At 58.1% G+C, this 18992-nt stretch overlaps 2 protein-coding genes across 4 annotated transcripts in view; one reads left to right on the top strand and one right to left on the bottom strand.

Moving 5' to 3' along the window:
• Positions 1-567: 567 nt before the first annotated feature.
• Positions 568-6116, bottom strand: MIEF2 (mitochondrial elongation factor 2). 2 transcript variants are annotated; one of them, XM_003929274.4, is made up of 4 exons: positions 5943-6116; positions 3504-3657; positions 3128-3290; positions 568-2656 (listed from the first exon to the last, which is right to left on the bottom strand). In XM_003929274.4, exons 2-4 carry the CDS (start codon positions 3648-3650, stop codon positions 1602-1604), a joined length of 1365 nt encoding a protein of 454 aa, XP_003929323.2. In that variant the 5' UTR covers positions 3651-3657; positions 5943-6116; the 3' UTR covers positions 568-1601. The 2 variants fall into 2 exon arrangements, with proteins under 2 accessions (XP_003929323.2, XP_010338198.2); XM_010339896.3 differs by having other exon boundaries at positions 3861-6115.
• Positions 6117-7566: 1450 nt separating this feature from the next.
• Positions 7567-18992, top strand: part of FLII (FLII actin remodeling protein) — a 14745-nt gene continuing 3319 nt past the window's right edge. The window contains exons 1-18 of one of the 2 annotated variants that reach the window (XM_039475780.2): positions 7567-7724; positions 9323-9433; positions 9747-9818; positions 11425-11505; positions 11845-11930; positions 12017-12178; positions 12517-12620; positions 12979-13154; positions 13240-13397; positions 14097-14181; positions 14516-14663; positions 14847-14980; positions 15184-15396; positions 15628-15807; positions 17374-17456; positions 17580-17654; positions 17896-17979; positions 18058-18229. In XM_039475780.2, the coding sequence (XP_039331714.1) occupies positions 7662-7724; positions 9323-9433; positions 9747-9818; positions 11425-11505; positions 11845-11930; positions 12017-12178; positions 12517-12620; positions 12979-13154; positions 13240-13397; positions 14097-14181; positions 14516-14663; positions 14847-14980; positions 15184-15396; positions 15628-15807; positions 17374-17456; positions 17580-17654; positions 17896-17979; positions 18058-18229 (2187 nt within the window). In that variant the 5' untranslated portion in view covers positions 7567-7661. Of the gene's footprint in view, positions 7725-9322; positions 9434-9746; positions 9819-11424; positions 11506-11844; positions 11931-12016; positions 12179-12516; positions 12621-12978; positions 13155-13239; positions 13398-14096; positions 14182-14515; positions 14664-14843; positions 14981-15183; positions 15397-15627; positions 15808-17373; positions 17457-17579; positions 17655-17895; positions 17980-18057; positions 18230-18992 lie in introns of both variants that reach the window. The other variant, XM_039475779.2, reaches the window with a different exon arrangement.

Here is an 18992-nt window from a genome sequence, read left to right as displayed (position 1 = left end):
GGATTTCCAGCCTCAAAAATAGTCAGACATAAATTTCTGATGTTTATAGTGCCATCCTGTCTATGACATTTTGTTATCACAGCCCAGACAGACTAAGATGCTACTTTTTTTTTTTTTTTGAGACAGAGTCTCCATCTGTCACCCAGGCTGGAGTGCAGTGGCACGATCTCGGCTCACTGCAACCTCCAACTCCTGGGTTCAAACAATTCTCCTGCCTCAGCCTCCTAAGTAGCTGGGATTACAGGTGCACACACCACCACACCCAGCTAATTTTTGTATTTTTAGTAGAGACATGGTTTCACCATGTTGGTCAGGCTGGTCTCAAACTCCTCACCTCAGGTGATCCACCCACCTTGGCATCTCAAAGTGCTGGGATTACAGGCATAAGCCACCATGCCTGGCCTAAGATGCTACTTTTTAAAGTAAACTCTACCACTACCAATTGACCTCAAGTGCTCTTGCCAAGGTGCCAGGACAAGCCACAGGACTTAGAGAAAACCCCAAACAGCTGAGTATGAAAACGCCAAGACCCCCCCCCCCCCTTATCCAGCCTGAATTACACATACATCAGAATGTTTTCCTTTTATTCTTGTTCACATATTCGAAGCAGAGCTTCGTGTCAGCAGGAAAGATACCAGAGGCAGGAGGAGGGTCACTTGGGAGGGGAGGTGGAATCTCTCTCCTCTAGCATCCTCTGCTCCCTCTAACAGGCTTCAAAGTCAGAATACAGACATCAGCTGAGAGCAGTTCATTTTGGCACGTTGGGGAGGCCGGCTCTGTGGGCCGGACCTCTCTGGCGGAGAGGCAGGTCCCCTGCTCTCCAGTGGGGCCTGGAACAGCTCCAGTGGGATGCCCCAGCTGTGGGGTAGGGAGCGCAGCTCAGAGCCTCAGCTCCCCCAGGAAGGAGGGGGCTCCCCCAGGGCCCTCGGCTGCCTGAAGAAAACACTCACCTGGTCGGAGGGAAAAGGGCCCTTGCCCTCAGTTATCAGGTGGGTGGCAAGTGACCCTGAGCTCCTGCTCCAGGGCTCGAGAACGCAGCAAGAAAACTACACACACAGAAGACAGCAGGAAAACGCCATCCTTTAACAGCCAAAAAATTGTCCTTTAGGGGCACCAGGTGACTCCAGCCCTGGGGGACAGAACATACCATACCTACCACTGGGCACTGGACGCCTCAAAACACCTGGAGCCGGGGCCGGAGAAGGCGTGAAGTTACCACCTCTCAGCAGAAATGGGAAGCTGGCCTTCATCCCCGCCCAGGATGGCAGAAACCACATTTTATCAGTGGATTCATTGCTGGTGATGGATAGAGCCAAGGTCCTGCGGTTGGCCCCCAGGGCTGAAAGGTGCTTCCGTGAATGGCTGGCACTCCAAGCTGCCTGAGGCAGCCCAGCCACACTCAGGTGACAGTGACCCAAGCTCTCTGGGCTCAAGGTTTACAGTCACCATAGCCCAAGCACATACCAGTGCCCTGGGTTTAAGTAAGTTACCCTCTTGTTCTGGCTGAAAGCTAGAAAAAAAACACTCTTCAAATCCCTGCAAGGGAGGTGAGTGCAGCTCCCCAACATCAGAAAACATGCCAGTCACCTGTTCCCACCCACCTAGAGCAGCCCCTCAGGCTCCTGTAGGCCACTGTACAGTGCATAGCCAAGGTCGTCAATCTCTTCCTCCCGCAAGCTGCTCAAGAGGTTCACGCTGGGGTTGAAGTGGCAGGGCAGGCTGGCCTGCTCCAGGCTGCCGATGAGCAGCTCCAGGGCCTGCAGGAAGCGCTCGCCCAAGGCCTCCTCCGTCCAGTCCACGTTGTCCTCCCCCAGACGCAGGACCACCTGGGTCAGGTGGGCCCGGCCCAGCTGCCCTAGGGCTGGGCAGCCACGGCAGACAGCACACAGAAGCAGCAGCAGCCGCCGGCGGGTCCCAGCATCACTGTCATCCAGGGCTCGCAGCCTGGCAGCCTCCACTGGATACAGGTCCTGGAGCCAGAGGTTCCCCGCCAGCCCCTCCAGGGGCCAGGCTAGGAGGAGGTGATTATCAGCCTCGGCCCCAGGGACTGCCACAAGCACAGCCACAGTGAGCTCCAGGCGCTCGTGCCGCACCTCCAGCAGCAGCTCCTCTGAGGCCACGTTGGGCAGGATCAGGCACCCAAGCAGGCTGCCGATGGCTGGCCAGTTGACGGAGGCAGCCAGCGCCTTGTGCAGCAGCTCCAGCAGGACGCGGGAGGAGAGGTAGCCCCCCACCAGGAAGCGGTCCCAGGGGCTGCTCCCTCTGGGGCAGAACTCCAGCTGAGTCCTGCGCACAGCCCAGCAGCGAGGATCCCTCGCCACAGTGTCCACGCCAGGCACCAAGCTCCATAGGCTCGGCTCCAGCACCAGTGGCACCAGGAGACGCACATGGTCAGCGGCCCCTGCCTGCAGTCCATCGTAGAGTGGCCCCCCAGGCACAAGCACCCCAAAGGGCAGTTCTGGAAACTTGCTCCGAAAGTAGGCCTGCAGTTCCAGGGCAATGTCGCCAGCCAGCTGTTTGGCCAAAGCCACCTGGGCTGCTGGGATGGTCACACGGTCCCGCTCAAAGGCCAGCAGCCTCTCCTGCAGCGTCAGACACAGCGGTGCTGGGGAGCTGAGCTCTGGTGTCACCTGAAGATCAGTTTCTGCAGGCTCCTCTGCAGAGTGAAGGGGCGGGGAACACACTGGAACAGCCTGTGATTAGTTAAGAAAACGCTACCGAACGACTAGCTGTGTGATGTCCCGGGGCCTCGCTGTCCTCACCTGGGAAGGCACTCAGTCCAGGTCCTCACATATAGTGAGCGCTTGATGACGAGTTCTCCTTGCCCCAGAGTCCAACACCCTGGCCCTATGGCTAAAACAGTTTCATGCAGAGGAAGTAGGCAGGTCATGCCCCTCTGGGCCTCAGTTTCCCCCTCTAAAGCTCTCCACCATCACAACACTGCCACCTTGCTGCAGGAGCAGGGCAAAGAAACACCACCCCATCAAACGTCTGAGGAGCCCGCAACCCAGAGAGAAGCAGGGACTTGCGCAGGGTCATACAGTCAGGGCAGAGCCTGGGCTTTGTCTCTCAAACGTGACAACAAAAGGGTACCCACCAACGTGAGAGGGGAAGGAGTGCCACTTACCTGGGGCAGAAGGAGAGGGGATCAAGGGCAACACCGGCTGGCTGAGGGCAGCCGGTGGAGGCCGGGGCTGCAGGTGTGGCGTTGACTTGAGCAGGCTCAGTTCCTTCCAGCTGTCTCCCTTGGTGTCATCCTCGTCCCGCGGGCTAGTGGCCCTGTCAATGAACTGCAGGCAAGAGTCATACAGAGTAGACGAAGTCTGGGCAGCCAGAGCAAAGCCCAGGGACAAAACAGACCAGGATGCTGGGGTAGAGAAGCAGGTGCCCCGGGCTCCCATGAAGGCCTTGGGCAGTCCCCAACCCTCCCCAGGGCCCTCTGCAAGGCCCAACCCTGTCCTCCTCTAGGAGCTTCAGGCATGACCTGACCAGCCTGGCCTTACCCGCTTCACAGCCAGGGTGGCGATGCCCAGCACGGCAGCCCCGCCCACGCCCAGCACCAGACGGGCATTGGCCAGGAGGAAGTCCACCACGCTGCCCAGCCCCTCATCACCACGCCGCTTCCCCCGTTTCTGGGAGAACTCTGCCATTGTCTGCCTGTAAGAGAGCCAGGGGTGAAGGGACAGCTCAGGGTGCAGGTGGCCAGGCTGGTAGAGGGGCTGCTGTGGACAGGTGCTCTGGCTGTCCTTATGCTGGGTAACAGAGCTGAGCCCATAAGGGGGGCTTTCTGAGAATTTCTCATGAGAAAGGGACCCATCCACAGGGGAGGACACCAAGGTCCTGGGAACCATGTAAATTACCTGAGAATGCCGGGCGCAGTGGCTCAAGCCTGTAATCCCAGCACTTTGGGAGGCCGAGGCGGGTGGATCACGAGGTCAAGAGATCGAGACCATCCTGGTCAACATGGTGAAACCCCGTCTCTACTAAAAATACTAAAAATTAGCTGGGCATGGTGACGTGTGCCTGTAATCCCAGCTACTCAGGAGGCTGAGGCAGGAGAATTGCCTGAACCCAGGAGGCGGAGGTTGCGGTGAGCCGAGATCGCGCCATTGCACTCCAGCCTGGGCAACAAGCGTGAAACTCCGTCTCAAAGAAAAAAAAAAAATTACCTGAGAAAGGGCAGGGCGGGGATATGAACATGGGTTTTGGGGCCCCAAGTCCCTGTCTCTCACGAGATGAGGGAGCTGCCAAGCCCTTTCTCTCAAAGCTGCAAACAACCCACCCCCTCGAAAGCAGCTCATAACAGCCCTGAGGCTTGTGCCGAGGAAGAGGCCTATCCTCCAGGACCTCTGACATCACCAGAGACCCTCAAGGTAGGTCTTATCATCACCACCTGTATTTTACAGAGCTCCAGGCTGCCAGATTGCACAGTGAGTGGTAAGGCCTACCAACCCACAACTACAAGGCCTCCAGACTCTCATCCACCCCCAGAGTCTGACGGATCCTCCCTGTGCCAGGTGGCCAGGTCCTCATAAGCAGCCTCATCTGAAGGTTCCTAACCAGAGGACACAGCAGCCCTCTATGATACCTCTTGAGAAGACCCCAAAGTCCAGAGAAGACCAACAATTTGGGGCCCCCACCAGTTTGGGGGACCTCTGGGACCAGTTACCCTCCAAATCTTGATGGGGTAGCCCCAAGAGGCAGAGCTACCAAGTCAGAGCACAGGCAGAGTGAGATGGCCCAAGCTGCCCAGGCAGGCCAATGAAGACGTGCAAGTCAGGGCTGAGGCCCCTCCGGAAGGGCAGCAAGCAAGGTGACCTAAAAGATCAAGACTTAGAAAAAGGGCTGCCCAGGACCTCTGTACAGTGGGCTCTTTGGGCCTCTCAGTCTTGGTGGTGGTGGGTGATGCTTCTCAGCTGCTAGGAGGCCAAGCAACAGAGAAGGTAAGATTAGGGCCTGGGTACCAGCCTGTCTGCTCACCTGTAAGACAGCACAGGCAGCAGTGTGTGGCTGGGTGGGGCCCTGCACTTGGGAGGTGGAGGCAAAGATCTCCTGCGGCCCAGTCCAACCCCCAGCCTCACGTTCTGCGAGCGGGACACTGCCCTCAGGTCCTGAGAGCTGAGTGGGGCTGTGACCTTAGGACATGATTTAGACGCCAGGCAGAACTCTCCCAGAGAGGCCTGAGCAAATGACCATGAGGTCACAGCCTGCCCGGGTACCAAGGACTTCTACCTGCCCTGCCAGAGTGTGGGTGCCAGGAGCTCAGTTGCCAGGTGACCAGATGCCTGCAGTAGCTGAAGCCTTAAGTGCTGTGTGACTCAGCCCCAGACACCCGCCCATTCGCCCCAGACTAAAAATAAAACGGTCTCTGGGGCAATCCCAGGCCAACTGGGTGACCCGCTACGGCCCCAGGGCCGGTTTCAGCCTCCTCATCCGTGACACGGGGATCAATACTGCCACCCGACCCCAGAGAGACCAGGAATCTACTTTGCAAACTGTAAAGCGCTTTAAATATTCCCAACATGTCTAAATTGGGACTCAGACCCACCACTGGCGGGGTCGCGCAGGCCTCAGCCCACAGCCTTCCAGCTCCTAGAAGCGGGAGAGGGCACCGGTGGCTGAAAATAACCCGAGTTTGCGCACCGGGGCCCTGGAGGCCCTCTGGCCTTCCTCCTCCTCCGCCAAACCCGCCTGCACTGGGCCTGGGCTGAGCAGGCCGCGCAGCAGTCCTAGGTGAGTGGGTGACGCCCTGTTCGCAGGGAAACCAAGAGACCGAGAGGTGAAGGGGGCCGGGCTGGGATTCGAACGTGGGCCTTGGTCCTCAAACCCTCCCCGCCTTCCCCAGCCGCGACCGCAGGCCACGCCCCCGACTTGTGTTCCGAAGCGCACCAAGCCCCGGGCCCGTTGACTCTGGGGGCCGCCCCGCCGCCCTCCAGCCGTACCTGCGTCGCAGCGTTCTCACAACGACCGGAGGAGGCAGCAGGACAACAGCCCCTGAGCTCGGACCCTCCTGGGAATGGAACGAGAAGGACCCTGGAACCCAACGTCCAGGGCCCCGGGGGCGGCCGCGGAAGCCGCAGGACGCAGACAAGCAGACCCTATCTCCAATCGGAGCGCTGGAATCCAGCACACGGGTTCCAAAATACTGTGCGGCTCAGCCAATGAAGGGTAGGCCCCGCCTCCCAGCCGACTGACGCGCTCCCTCGGGGCGGGACTCCCTGACGCAGTCTGGATTTAAAGGTGCAGGGCTGCATTCCGAGCCCGCAGCAGGGTGCTGTGACAGGCGGCCTTCTCGGACGCCTGTGCGTTGTAATGTGAGCGTCGGGTGTGGAGGAAGCTGTCTGGGCCCCCGTTACTTCCGGGGGCTGAGTAGAGAGGCTGCACATGGCCAGAGGCCTGGCACATCCAACTTTTTAGATCACCTCTGCGAGAGTGTCTTGGTGGCTTCGTTCTTAATCTGTGGGCCCGCGGGTCACACAGTGTGGCGAAAGCGCCTACTCCTGCCACCTGCTCCGTGCGACCTTGTGTGGGCCATTCTCCACATGGGCCTCAGTTTTTCTCCTGTAAAATGGGGAGACCAGACCCTCTCCACACCTGCGAAGGGTGGCTAGTCGTATAACAGCTGTGGCTCATGTTTTGGGGGCCTGCTATGTGTCGGCCAGGGCGAGCCCCTGTGAACAGCAGGGACCAAGACGGATGCTTCTCTTCTAGAGCCTCCCTTTGGAGGACACGAGCATAAGGGTGCTGACACTAAGTGGGAATAATAACCTGGCACACAAAATAAAACAAAACAAAACGGAGTAACAACCTGTCACTCACTGAGCGCCTGCTGTATGCTGCAAACTACACTTGCATTCTTTGTTCATTTGCTTACGGCGACAAACTTAGGAAGCATTTTACAAATGAGAAAACTGGGTCGGCCACAGTGGCTCACGCCTGTCATCCCAGCAGTCTGAGAGGCTGGGACCGGAGGATCACTTGAGGCCAGGCGTTCAAGACCAGCCTGGGCAATATGAGACCCCCATCTCTACCAAAAATAAAAATAAATTTAGCCAGGTGTGGTGGTGTTCTCCTAGCTAGTCGAGAGGCTGAGCCCAGGAGTTCGAGGCTGTAGTGAGCTATGACCACGCCACTGCACTCCAGCCTGGGCGGCAGGGCAAGACCTTGTGTCAACAAAATAAAAACAACACATGAGGAAACTACGTCCAGAGCAGGAGAGCTAGGACCCGAGGACCCAGGCGTCTCACTACCACCGGTCAGCCAAGTGCAGGCACTTCCTGCGTCTCTGCGCCCAGGGCAGGGGTTAAGAATCTCTCTGAGGTCAGGGCCAGCTTCGTCTGCTACAGCAGCGCAGGGGACCATGCCTGGACCAGCGGCCGTGAAGGCCCCTGCCCTGGGACTCTGGGAATTTAAGCCTGGAGACTGCGGAAGCCTCCAGCTCCAGCACAGGGGGCGCCGGGACTCCTTGATGGCTCTGCAGTGCCCGAAAAGACGGAGAAACGGAGGCCCTAAGAGGCCTAAAGCCTACACTTCCCGGCGGATTGCGGCGGGCGCGGGCGAGTTAAAGGGGCGGGGCCGGCGCTGGCCCAGCCCGCGGCTCCCCTCGCTCCTCGCTCGGGCGTCCCCCTAGCCCGGCCCGGCCAGGCAGCGAGAGCGGCGCCATGGAGGCCACCGGGGTGCTGCCTTTCGTGCGCGGTGTGGACCTCAGCGGCAACGACTTCAAGGTAAGCCGGGCCGGGCGCGGGCCGGGCCTCCCTGCCGGCCTTCTCTTCCGCCCCGCCAGCCTGGCCCTCGCTTCCTGTCCCGCCCGGCTTCGGGCCCTGCGCGTCCCCGGGCCCGCGGCCGGGGCGGGGTGGGTCTCTCCCCTGGTCGCTAATGGACCTCCGAGGACTCTTCCCGGTGCCTGTACCGGGAGCCTGAGGCCCGTCAGGCCCAGGACGGACGCTTGGGCTCGGAGTCTCGCCGGGGACCTGGCCGGGAGCCCCAACCCCGCGTCCGCGTTCTCCGCCTGGGCTGGACGGTGGCCTAGGGGTCGGCGAGGCTCCCCGCCCTGCTGAGGTCACACGCCCAAGCCAGGCCCTGACTCAGGGATGGCGGCCTGGCTGCCCAGGGGCGAGTGTGGAACCGACTCATCACTGCCCTCTCCCCGCCACCGCCACCCGCCATCCTGTGTGATCCTGGGCCTCTCAGATCACTTCCCCTCGCAGAGCCCGGGCCTTCTCAGCCGGCGAAGGGGCTTCAGAGTCGCCTCCTTGGACGCAAGGGGTGTTAGGAGATTTGTTGGTGTGGAGAGTGTGACAGGCCGGCGTGCCAGGTGCTGGGTGGCAGTTGTCTGAGCAGTTGACTGAGAGAGACAAGGGATGGCAGCCCAGCCCTCCGCAGCCAGTGGGTGGGGAGGGAGGTGGTTCCAGGGCTCCGAATGAAGTGGGCATTGCCCAACCGAAGGGGAAGCAGAGAAAGAGGGGAGGGGAGAGCTGGCTGGAGGGTCAGCCTCACCTTCAGGGTGAGTGACCAGCAGGGTCTGGCTGGGCTGTTGGGCTGGGGCTGGGGCCAAGGAGGCAGGTTTTTCCTGAGTTTACCTGCTTGTGTACACACCTTTGACCCTAAGTACAGTTGGCCACACCGCTTTTCCCTGTCCCCATCCCCACCACCCTTACCTGGGGTCTCCGTTCCTCTTCACTGAGCTGGGAGAGTCTGAGTCACCAGCTGGGAATGTGGCCCTGGGAGGAAAGGAACACCAGCCGCGGGCACGGAAGGCTGCCCAGACTTGGTGCCACAGGGCTGGAGATGCCGAAGTGGGCGTTAACAGGATGGGGGGAGTGCAGTGATGTGGGCTGGGGAGCCATGGTCTCCCCAAACAAGGGTTTCACCCTGACCATGAATTGCCTGTGTGCTGATGGCAGGGTGAGGGCACAGGTGGGGCCTTCACAAAGGCTTGAAGCTGGGAGCGTCCGCCCCAGGCAGCCAGTCAGAGCGTGGAATGCTGGGTAGAGGAATTTGAGCTGAGCTGCCCACAAAGCCAGGTGCTGGGTTCTCACCTGAAACAAGCCAGTTTTGTCCTGGTCCTCCCGGGGCCCAGAGTCCAGTAGCAGAGACAGATCTTAGGCCAACACTTTTGTCACAGTGAAAGGGAGGTTTTTATTAGTCCCATTCTATGGGTGAAGAAATTGAAGCACAGTGATGAAATGACCTGTGTTCTCTCAGCTGGTGGGAGTTGGTTCTGTTACTCCCCAGAGGCTCGTGTGGGCAGTGGGAGCCATAGAAGGTGGTGAGCGGGGGCTCCGTATCCCAGGCCAGCTTCACCATCACATCCTTCCCCCAGGGCGGCTACTTCCCTGAGAATGTCAAGGCCATGACCAGCCTGCGATGGCTGAAGCTGAACCGCACTGGCCTCTGCTACCTGCCCGAGGAGCTGGCTGCCCTGCAGAAGCTGGTAAGGGGCTTTGGGCAGGCAGGGAGGGTCCCTATGGATGAGCCAGATGGGCAGAGTTTGTGGAGAAGGCAGACAAATTCTCCAGAGAGAGGAAGAACACTGACAGCTATGAGCAAAGCCAGCAGAAAGGGAGTGGGCACCCTGTCCAGGGAGGTATGCAAAAAGAGACCAGGTCTGTGAGGGAGGGAGGCTGCAGGGGAAATTGGGCCTGTGTGGCTGAGGCCTTCCTGGGTGGTGCAGAGTTGTGGAGGTAGGCGGGGACTCTGGACACCCCACGTACCCTGCTGAGCCTGTGCTTCCCATCCCGGCCCAGGAACACTTGTCTGTGAGCCACAACAACCTGACCACGCTTCATGGGGAGCTGTCCAGCCTGCCGTCACTGCGCGTGAGTGCTGGCCAGGAGGCCACTGGGCTTGGGGTGGGGGCCAGTGTCCGGCCAGGGATGTGAAGCCTGGGCTAGACACCAAGCTGGGCCAGCATCTCTGCCCACTCCATGTCAGGTTTAGAGGCGCAGGTGTTACAAGAGGTGTCACTTGTTAGAGGTTACAGCAGTGCCCTGTATAAAGTAACCTATGTGGATCAGAGAATTCTACTGGGAATAAGGTAAAGAAATCCAAAATCTTGACGGCTGGGCTCGGTGGCTCACGCCTGTAATTCCAGCACTTTGGGAGACTGAGGCAGGTGGATCACTTGAGGCCAGTAATTTGAGACCAGCCTGGCCAAAATATAAAACCCCATCTCTACTAAAAATACAAAAATGAGCCTGGCATGGTGGTACGTGCCTGTAATCCCAGCTACTCAGGAGGCTGAGGCAGGAGAATCGCTTGAACCTGGGAGGCGGAGGTTGCAGTGAGCCAAGATTGTTCCACTGCACTCCAGCCTGGGCAACAGAGCGAGACTCCATCTCAAAAAAAATAAAGAAAAAAAAAGAAATCCAGGCCGGGCGCAGTGGCTCAAGCCTGTAATCCCAACACTTTGGGAGGCCAAGGCGGGTGGATCACAAGGTCGAGAGATCGAGACCAACCTGGTCAACATGGTGAAACCCCGTCTCTACTAAAAATACAAAAAATTAGCTGGGCATGGTGGCGCATGCCTATAATCCCAGCTACTCAGGAGGCTGAGGCAGGAGAATTGCCTGAACCCAGGAGGCGGAGGTTGCGGTGAGGCGAGATCGCGCCATTGCACTCCAGCCTGGGTAACAAGAGCGAAACTCCGTCTCAAAAAAAAAAAAAAAAAAGAAATTATGAACAGTAACTACAGTAATAATAACCAGTATAGGCTGAGCCACGTTCCTACTATTCTGTTAAGATTTTTTCATGTACTCTGGCCCTCCACTAATGTTGCAGAAGAGAAACTTGCCCACCAAGGCAGATTACTTGCCCCCGGTCAGAGCCAGGCAGTGGTAAAGCTGGGGTTGAGTGGGGTTTGGCTGGGAGCACTGTGTACCTTCTACCCAGAACAGCCCAGAACATCAGGCCCTTGGCCAAATCCTGCAGGCCTCAACAAGGGCCATGCCATCTGAAGTCAGAGCCCTGGAGATGTTTAGGGCACAGCCTCTGACTTGGACTCTGAGTTCAAAGCTGGGCTTTACCACTTCTTGGCAATATGACCTTGGACAAGTCTCTTCTACTTTCTGGGCCTCATCTGCAAGTGCAGTGGTTGGGAGGGGCAGTAGTGGCCCCATGAAGCAGTAAGAGGGCCCCGCGCAGGCATTCGGGCTGGAGAAGTGTCGGGCAGCCACAGCACCGTTCTCTGGCCCTGTGCTGGGCCCTGGGGCACAGTTGAGCTGGGTTTTGGGATGTGAATAGGAGCTAACTGGGAGGATAGGAAGAGCCCTCCAGGAGAGGGGGCTATTTGATCAAAGGCCAGAGGTGAGAGAGTACAAGGCCTGGCCTCTGGTGAGCTTCCTGAGGATATGTCCCTCTCTGGACTCTTTGTTCCTTGCTGGGAGTGGAAGCCAGGAATCATAGACTCTTACGATTTATTCCCAGGCTATCGTGGCCCGAGCCAATAGTCTGAAGAATTCTGGAGTCCCCGATGACATCTTCAAGCTGGATGATCTCTCAGTCTTGGTCAGTGGCTACCCACTCACCTAGCCCCTATGCTAACTGGACCATTCATTCCCCACTCACTGTAAAACTTCCTGGGGCTGTCGTTATGCCATTTTGCAGATGGGGAAACTTGAGTCTTGGAGTGGATAGGAGTGGATAGTACCTTGTCTGAGGTCACTTGTGGAGTCAGATCCCTAACCCAGGCATTCTTCCTCCCAAGTTCCTGGCTGTTTCCCTTTGGCCCTGGAACCCCCTCATCTACCCCCACACCCAACTCAGTGCCCTGCCTGATCCCCAAATTTGGCAGAGGCCTGACAGGGTGGAGACTTCCCTGACCTGGGCCTTGCCCCTTCTACCCAGGACTTGAGCTACAACCAGCTGACAGAGTGCCCGCGGGAGCTGGAGAACGCCAAGAACATGCTGGTGCTGAACCTCAGTCACAACAGGTGCCAGGCCAGCCAAGGGCAGGGGGCGGCTGGGCCCTGGAGGGTGTCTGGTGCTGACTCAGGTGGCTCCTGCTCCCCACCCATAGCATCGACACCATCCCCAACCAGCTCTTCATCAACCTCACCGACCTGCTGTACCTGGACCTCAGCGAGAACCGCCTGGAGAGCCTGCCCCCGCAGATGCGCCGCCTGGTGCACCTGCAGACGCTTGTGCTCAATGGGAACCCCCTGCTGCATGCACAGCTCCGGTGAGCACCCCCTCGGGCGACATTCCTGCAGAAGCCACCCTGAGGAGTCTGGCCTGGCCCCTTAACTTCCCAGGGCCCCAGCCCTTCTCCTTTAGGCCCAGCCATCCCTCTGTGCAGGCTGCACCCCTCAGTGTCCAAAGCCCTAAGTATCTCATTCACCTCTAAGTCCTGTCTTCCCGCTTACATGCCCTGCAGCCACCCTTGGGCTTGTCCCTTCAGGCAAATGTGACCGCACACCTACCCTCTGGGCCCTGCGCTCTTGGTCCTGCCCTGCCAAGCCCCACCCTTGACACCCCCTGGGTGGGCCCCGGCCCTGACCACTCACGTCACCCTGGCAGGCAGCTCCCAGCGATGACAGCCCTGCAGACCCTGCACCTGCGGAACACCCAGCGCACCCAAAGCAACCTCCCCACCAGCCTGGAGGGCCTGAGCAACCTCGCAGGTCAGGCAGCCCCGGGAGCCCCCCTGAGCTCTGGCCCCCTGTGGGCTCTCTTGCTTCCTTATAGATAAAGGGATTTGAACCCTTGTCCTTTGACCACTGCCTGGAGGTAAAAGGCTGTCATTATGTTACAGTGACTTCTGCCATTATGATAACGCTTTAACACTGAATGTATGCCTCGATACCCCACAATCCCCACGTGAGAGAGTTTGTCCAAATGGAGAAACTTTGGCTCACAGAGGTCATCACTTGCCTAAGGCCATGCAGCTCAGGGGTGGCAGAGCTGGGGTTCACACTAGGGCTGGCTGCCCTGGCACCTGCTGTATGGGCCCCGGCTGATGCACCCCATTCTGCACCCCAGACGTGGACCTGTCCTGCAATGACCTGACGCGGGTGCCCGAGTGCCTGTACACCCTCCCCAGCCTGTGCCGCCTCAACCTCAGCAGCAACCAGATCACGGAGCTGTCCCTGTGCATAGACCAGTGGGTGCATGTGGAGACTCTGAACCTGTCCCGAAATCAGCTTACCTCACTGCCCGTGCGTCTGAGGCCATCTGTGGGGGGATGGGAGGGAGGCCGTGAGCCTGGCCCTGACTGCCCACCCCTGCCCATTCCCCCTCCAGTCAGCCATTTGCAAGTTGGGCAAGCTGAAGAAGCTGTACCTGAACTCCAACAAGCTGGACTTTGATGGGCTGCCCTCGGGCATTGGCAAGCTCACCAACCTGGAGGAGTTCATGGCCGCCAACAACAACTTGGAACTGATCCCCGAAAGTCTCTGCAGGTGCCGGGCAGGGCTGGGGCTAGCAGGGCCACTCCCAGCATAGAGAACCCCAGGATTGCAGCCAGAGCCCACCCTGTGGTCTTTGTGCATCATATGAAATGGAGATGGGTTCATTCACCTTTTTTTTTTTTTGAGATGGAGTCTCTCACTCGATTGCCCAGCCTCCGTCTCCCAGTTCAAGTGATTCTCCTGCCTCAGCCTCCTGAGTAGCTGGGATTACAGGTGCATGCCAACACACCTGGCTAATTTTTGTATTTTTAGTAGAGATGGTGTCTCACCATGTTGGCCAGGCTGGTCTTGAACTCCTGTGCTCAAATGATCTGCCCGCCTCGGCCTCCCAAAGTGCTGGGATTACAGGCGTGAGCCACCGTGCCTGGCCCAGTTAATTTGCCTTTGTGGATGAAGCCCACAGTCCCATGACAGCCATTCCCAAGTTCAGTTCCTCAGAGCACCCTTGGGAGGGCACTGTTAGGGACAAGGCCACACACGGTTGGAAGGCAGTGTTGCTTCCCTATTCTGGGGGTCACAGGGTCTGCAACATGGTCACTTGGCTCTGAGAAGTCCTTCAGGCAGAGGATAGAGACCCCCACCAGTTCCTCTGACCCTGCCTGCCTTCCTCCCCTGGGACTTGGAGTTTTTCTTACCACTTCCCCTTGTCTGTCACTTCCCTGAGGCCCTGGCTGGCACTCTCTCTTCCAGGTGCCCAAAGCTGAGGAAACTTGTCCTTAACAAGAACCGCCTGGTGACCCTCCCAGAAGCCATCCATTTCCTGACGGAGATCGAGGTCAGGCATGCTGGGCCGGCATGGAGGGTTTGGGAGGGCTCAGCAGAGATGAGGAAAGGATGTGCCCTAGAGCAGGGGGGACCCAGCAGAGGCCTCCTGGGGGGGCGGCCAGTGCCAGGCCACCCATGGGGAGAAGGTGGGCTGCCTCCCTGTATCCAGAGCACACTCCACAGTCTCATTTAAACCCCCAACCAGCCCCAGAGATGGGTGGGACAAGAACCCGGCCCCTGGCGTCTCAGCCCTGGCAGCTGCAGACAAGCGCAAGAAACTGGATTGATGTGTCTGGGAGGTGGGGCGCAGGCTCAGTGCCAGCTCTGTTTATCCTGCGGGGCAGGTTCTGGACGTGCGGGAGAACCCCAACCTGGTCATGCCGCCCAAGCCCGTGGACCATGCCACTGAATGGTACAACATCGACTTCTCGCTGCAGAACCAGCTGCGGCTGGCAGGCGCCTCTCCTGCCACAGTGGCTGCGGCTGCAGCTGGTGAGTGAGGAAAGGTCTCGCCTGGGAGCAGGGATTCCTCTCAGACCTCAAATTATGTCTCTGTAAATTGGGTGGGATACGGCTCTCTGGACCCTGGGGGATGGAGTTTGCCCCTGGTTGGTTGCAGGCGAAGGGGGCGGCAGGCCCAGTGAGGGCTCAGCTGTTCGCCCCTCCCCTAAGCAGGGAGTGGGCCCAAGGACCCTCTGGCTCGCAAGATGCGGCTGCGGAGGCGCAAGGACTCAGCCCAGGATGACCAGGCCAAGCAGGTGCTGAAGGGCATGTCAGATGTTGCCCAGGAGAAGAACAAAAAGCAGGAGGTGAGCCAGGCCAGGGCTGGACAAGGCAGGGAGGCTTGGCTTTTACTCAAGGCTGACCCTGGCCTTGATCCTGGCCAAGAGGGCCGGGAGGCACTGGCAGCGAGATTAGCTGTGCAAAGGCCCTTGCAAAGGCCCTGTGGGCAAGTAAAGACGGCCTGAGTGGCTTCACAGAGTCAAGCCATGCTCTGTGACCCCGCCCCCAGGAGAGCACAGATGCTCAGGCCCCCGGCGGGAAGGTACGGCGCTGGGACCAAGGCCTGGAGAAGCCACGCCTTGACTACTCCGAGTTCTTCACGGAGGATGTGGGCCAGCTGCCCGGCTTGACCATCTGGCAGATCGAGAATTTCTTGCCTGTGCTGGTGGAGGAAGCCTTCCACGGCAAGTTCTACGAGGCCGACTGCTACATCGTGCTCAAGGTGAGCGCTGGCCATGTTGTTAGGGGCCTCCTCTAGATGGCTGAGTCCCCAACTCCAGAGTTTTGTTCAAGGAGGCCAGGTGGGAGGTGGGCAGGCCGGTGGAGGTGGTCCAGGCCGGTGGGGTAGTACAACACCGCTGGGGCTGGGAAGCCCGTGCTGTTCAGAGTGGCCTCTCTGGGATGACCAGAAAGCCGGGGTGAAGACTGACGTGGCCGATGCATTGCCTCCCAGACCTTTCTGGATGACAGCGGCTCCCTCAACTGGGAGATCTACTACTGGATTGGTGGGGAGGCCACACTCGACAAGAAAGCGTGCTCTGCCATCCACGCCGTCAACTTGCGCAACTACCTGGGTGCCGAGTGCCGCACTGTCCGGGAAGAGATGGGCGACGAGAGCGAGGAGTTCCTGCAGGTGCCAGCCCCCTTTAGATCAGCAATGCTGTGATCCAGATCCTGATCTGTGTTATAGACCTAAGGCAGATGGCACGGTAAGGTCTAGGGTGGCCAAAGCCTGGGTCAGTGGAGAAGAGTTCAGGAACACAGGGCAGAATTCAGTCAGGCAAGGATAAGGGTGCAGGCTGGGCACCGGAGCTAGACCAAATGACAAGGGAGCTCAGAGCAGAGGGAGCCGGAGAGCAGCGTGGAAGGGGTGTTTCCAAGAGCAGTGAGGAGGCGGGGCCAAAACCTGTTACTAGCGGTGGGGCACATCTGGGTAAAAAGGAGGCGGGGCCAAGGGCAGGACTAGAGTCAGTCTTGAATAAATTATTAAGCCCTGTTAGCCACCAGCTGGTTACACCTAGACATATGTTTGCATGTACACACACATGGAGTTCATGTACACACACACCCCCACCCTGAGTTTTTACCCATACTGACCCAGATTTCCACTCTTCCATGAACCCACTTGCTTGTGTGCCCTGATATGCGTGCATCTAAACATGCTGTGGGTATCTTTAGACGCGTGGGTGAACACATCCATATTTTCATACATCCCAACACCCCAGTGTGTGTATGTTTATAGGCACAGATCTGTTTTTTTGTTTTGTTTTGTTAGATGGATTCTCACTCTGTCGCCCTGGCTGGAGTGCAGTAACACAATCTCTGCTCACTGCAACCTCCGCTTCCAGGGTTCAAGCGATTCTCCTGCCTCAGCCTCCTGAGTAGCTGGGATTACAGGGATGCACCACCACGCCTAGCTAATTTTTGTATTTTTTTTTAGTAGAGATGGACTTTTGCCATGTTGGCCAGGCTGGTCTCAAACTCCTGACCTTAGGTGATCTGCTCGCCTTGGCCTCACAAAGTGCTGGGATTACAGGTGTGAGCCACCCCGCCCAGTGCCCAGCCAGATCTGTTTTTTGTTTTTGTGTTTTTTAGTGGAGTTTTGCTCTTGTTGCCCAGGCTAGAATGCAATGGCACAATCTCAGCTCACCACAACCTCCTGCCTCAGACTCCTGAGTAGCTGGTATTACAGGCATGTGCCACCATGCCCGGCTAATTTTGTATTTTTAGTAGAGATGGGGTTTCTCCATGTTGGTCAGGCTGGTCTCAAACTCCTGACCTCAGGTGATCTGAGCAGCACCACGAAGGCCAGGTACAAGGACACTGTAGGGTCTTCTGTGTGAAGGAAAGGGGTGTGAGCCTCACTGATGACTCTGCATCCTGCTCTCAGGCTCTTTGCAGAGAAAATTAACAAGAATGAGCGGAAAGGGAAGGCCGAGATCACACTGCTGGTGCAGGGCCAGGAGCTCCCGGAGTTCTGGGAGGCACTGGGTGGGGAGCCCTCTGAGCTCCTCCTTGGCCTCCCAGAGTGCTGAGATTACAGGTGTGAGCCACGGTGCCTGGCCAGATCTGCTTTTTTAAAACATCGTAGATTTGTAGCACTCAATTCACCTGTACGCAACTCTGTACCACACCTGACGGGTGGTGGTTGGTGGGGGAGGGGCAGCTCAGTGATGAAGAACCACACCCTCACACACAGGTGTTTGACAATGACATCTCCTACATTGAGGGTGGAACAGCCAGTGGCTTCTACACTGTGGAAGACACACACTACATCACCAGGTGAGACGTGTAGGCAGTGGGGGGCATGGAGCTGGAGTTGGCTGGAAAGGGGTGGAGAGGAGGATATTGGGGCTAAGTTAGGCCATTGGTGCCCACACTGAGCCACTCTTGCCTTGGGCCCAGGATGTATCGTGTGTATGGGAAAAAGAACATCAAGTTGGAGCCTGTGCCCCTCAAGGGGGCCTCTCTGGACCCAAGGTGAGCCCCGACGATGTGAGGTGGGGGTGCTTTACCCTCAGCCTCCTCCCCACCAGTGGGGGTAGGTGTGGGCCTCTTCTAAGAGGCCCTCTAACAGCCCCTTTAACTCCTGCCCATGACCTTGGTGGGAGGTCCCTGAGACTCACCCAAAAACCCCATAATGGGGGATTTGTTTGGTGGGGTCAGGAGTGTGGGGCGATCATTGCCCCATCACAGCTCCTTCTTGCCCCTTCCTGTCCAGGTTTGTTTTCCTGCTGGACCGAGGGCTAGACATCTACGTGTGGCGGGGGGCCCAGGCCACGCTGAGCAGCACCACCAAGGCCAGGTACGAGGACACTGTGCGGTCTTTTGTGTGAAGGAAAGGGGTGTGAGCCTCACTGATGACTCTGCGTCCTGCTCTCAGGCTCTTTGCAGAGAAAATTAACAAGAATGAGCGGAAAGGGAAGGCCGAGATCACACTGCTGGTGCAGGGCCAGGAGGTTCCGGAGTTCTGGGAGGCACTGGGTGGGGAGCCCTCTGAGATCAAGAAGCACGTGCCTGATGACTTCTGGCCACCTCAGCCCAAGCTGTACAAGGTGAGCCCTGCTGCTGGGGTGCAGGGCTGGCCTGACCCACAGCCACCTGCAACGGTGTGTAGCTCATTCCCCCAGTCAGGGCTACTGATTGGGGCTACCGATTGGGGGAATGGGCTACACACCACTGCAGGTGGCTGTGGGTTCCATCTCGACGTTGGTGGGGAGAGGGTGCCACCTTCTGGACAAGGAACAGTCTGAGCAAAGGTCCAGAGGCTGGTTTTGAGAAGTGCATGAGGGAGTGTTTCCAGGATGGTGGGGCTGTAGGGGAGACCGAAGCACCCAGTGCCCGGTCTGGAAACTTGGCTTAATTATCCAGGCGCCAGGAAGCCACCAGATTCTTGTGAACAGGAATGGGACAAGTTAGAGAATTAGAAATAGCATGAAGGCTGGGTGCGGTGGCTCACGCCTGTAATCCCACCACTTTGGAAGACGAAAGCAGGCAGATCACGAGGTCAAAAGATCAAGACCATCTTGGCCAACATGGTGAAACCCCATCTCTACTAAAAATATATTTTTAAAAATAATTAGCTGGGTATGGTGGCATGTATCTGTAGTCCTAGCTACTCGGGAGGCTGAGGCAGGAGAATCGCTTGAACCCAGGAGGTGGAGGTTGCAAGGTTGCAGTCAGCTGAGATCACGCCACTGCACTCCAGCCTGGCAACAGAGCAAAACTCTGTCTCAAAAAAAAAAAAAAAGAAAAAGAAAAAAAAAAGGGAATGGCATGAAGGGCCTGGAGAGGGCAGGCAGGGAAAGTACCATTTAA

This window comes from Saimiri boliviensis, chromosome 17 (assembly GCF_048565385.1).
Source record: "Saimiri boliviensis isolate mSaiBol1 chromosome 17, mSaiBol1.pri, whole genome shotgun sequence".
Taxonomy (NCBI): Eukaryota; Metazoa; Chordata; class Mammalia; order Primates; family Cebidae; genus Saimiri; species Saimiri boliviensis.
Note: the sequence above shows the minus strand (reverse complement) of the source record. Positions and strands in the feature narration are given on the sequence as shown.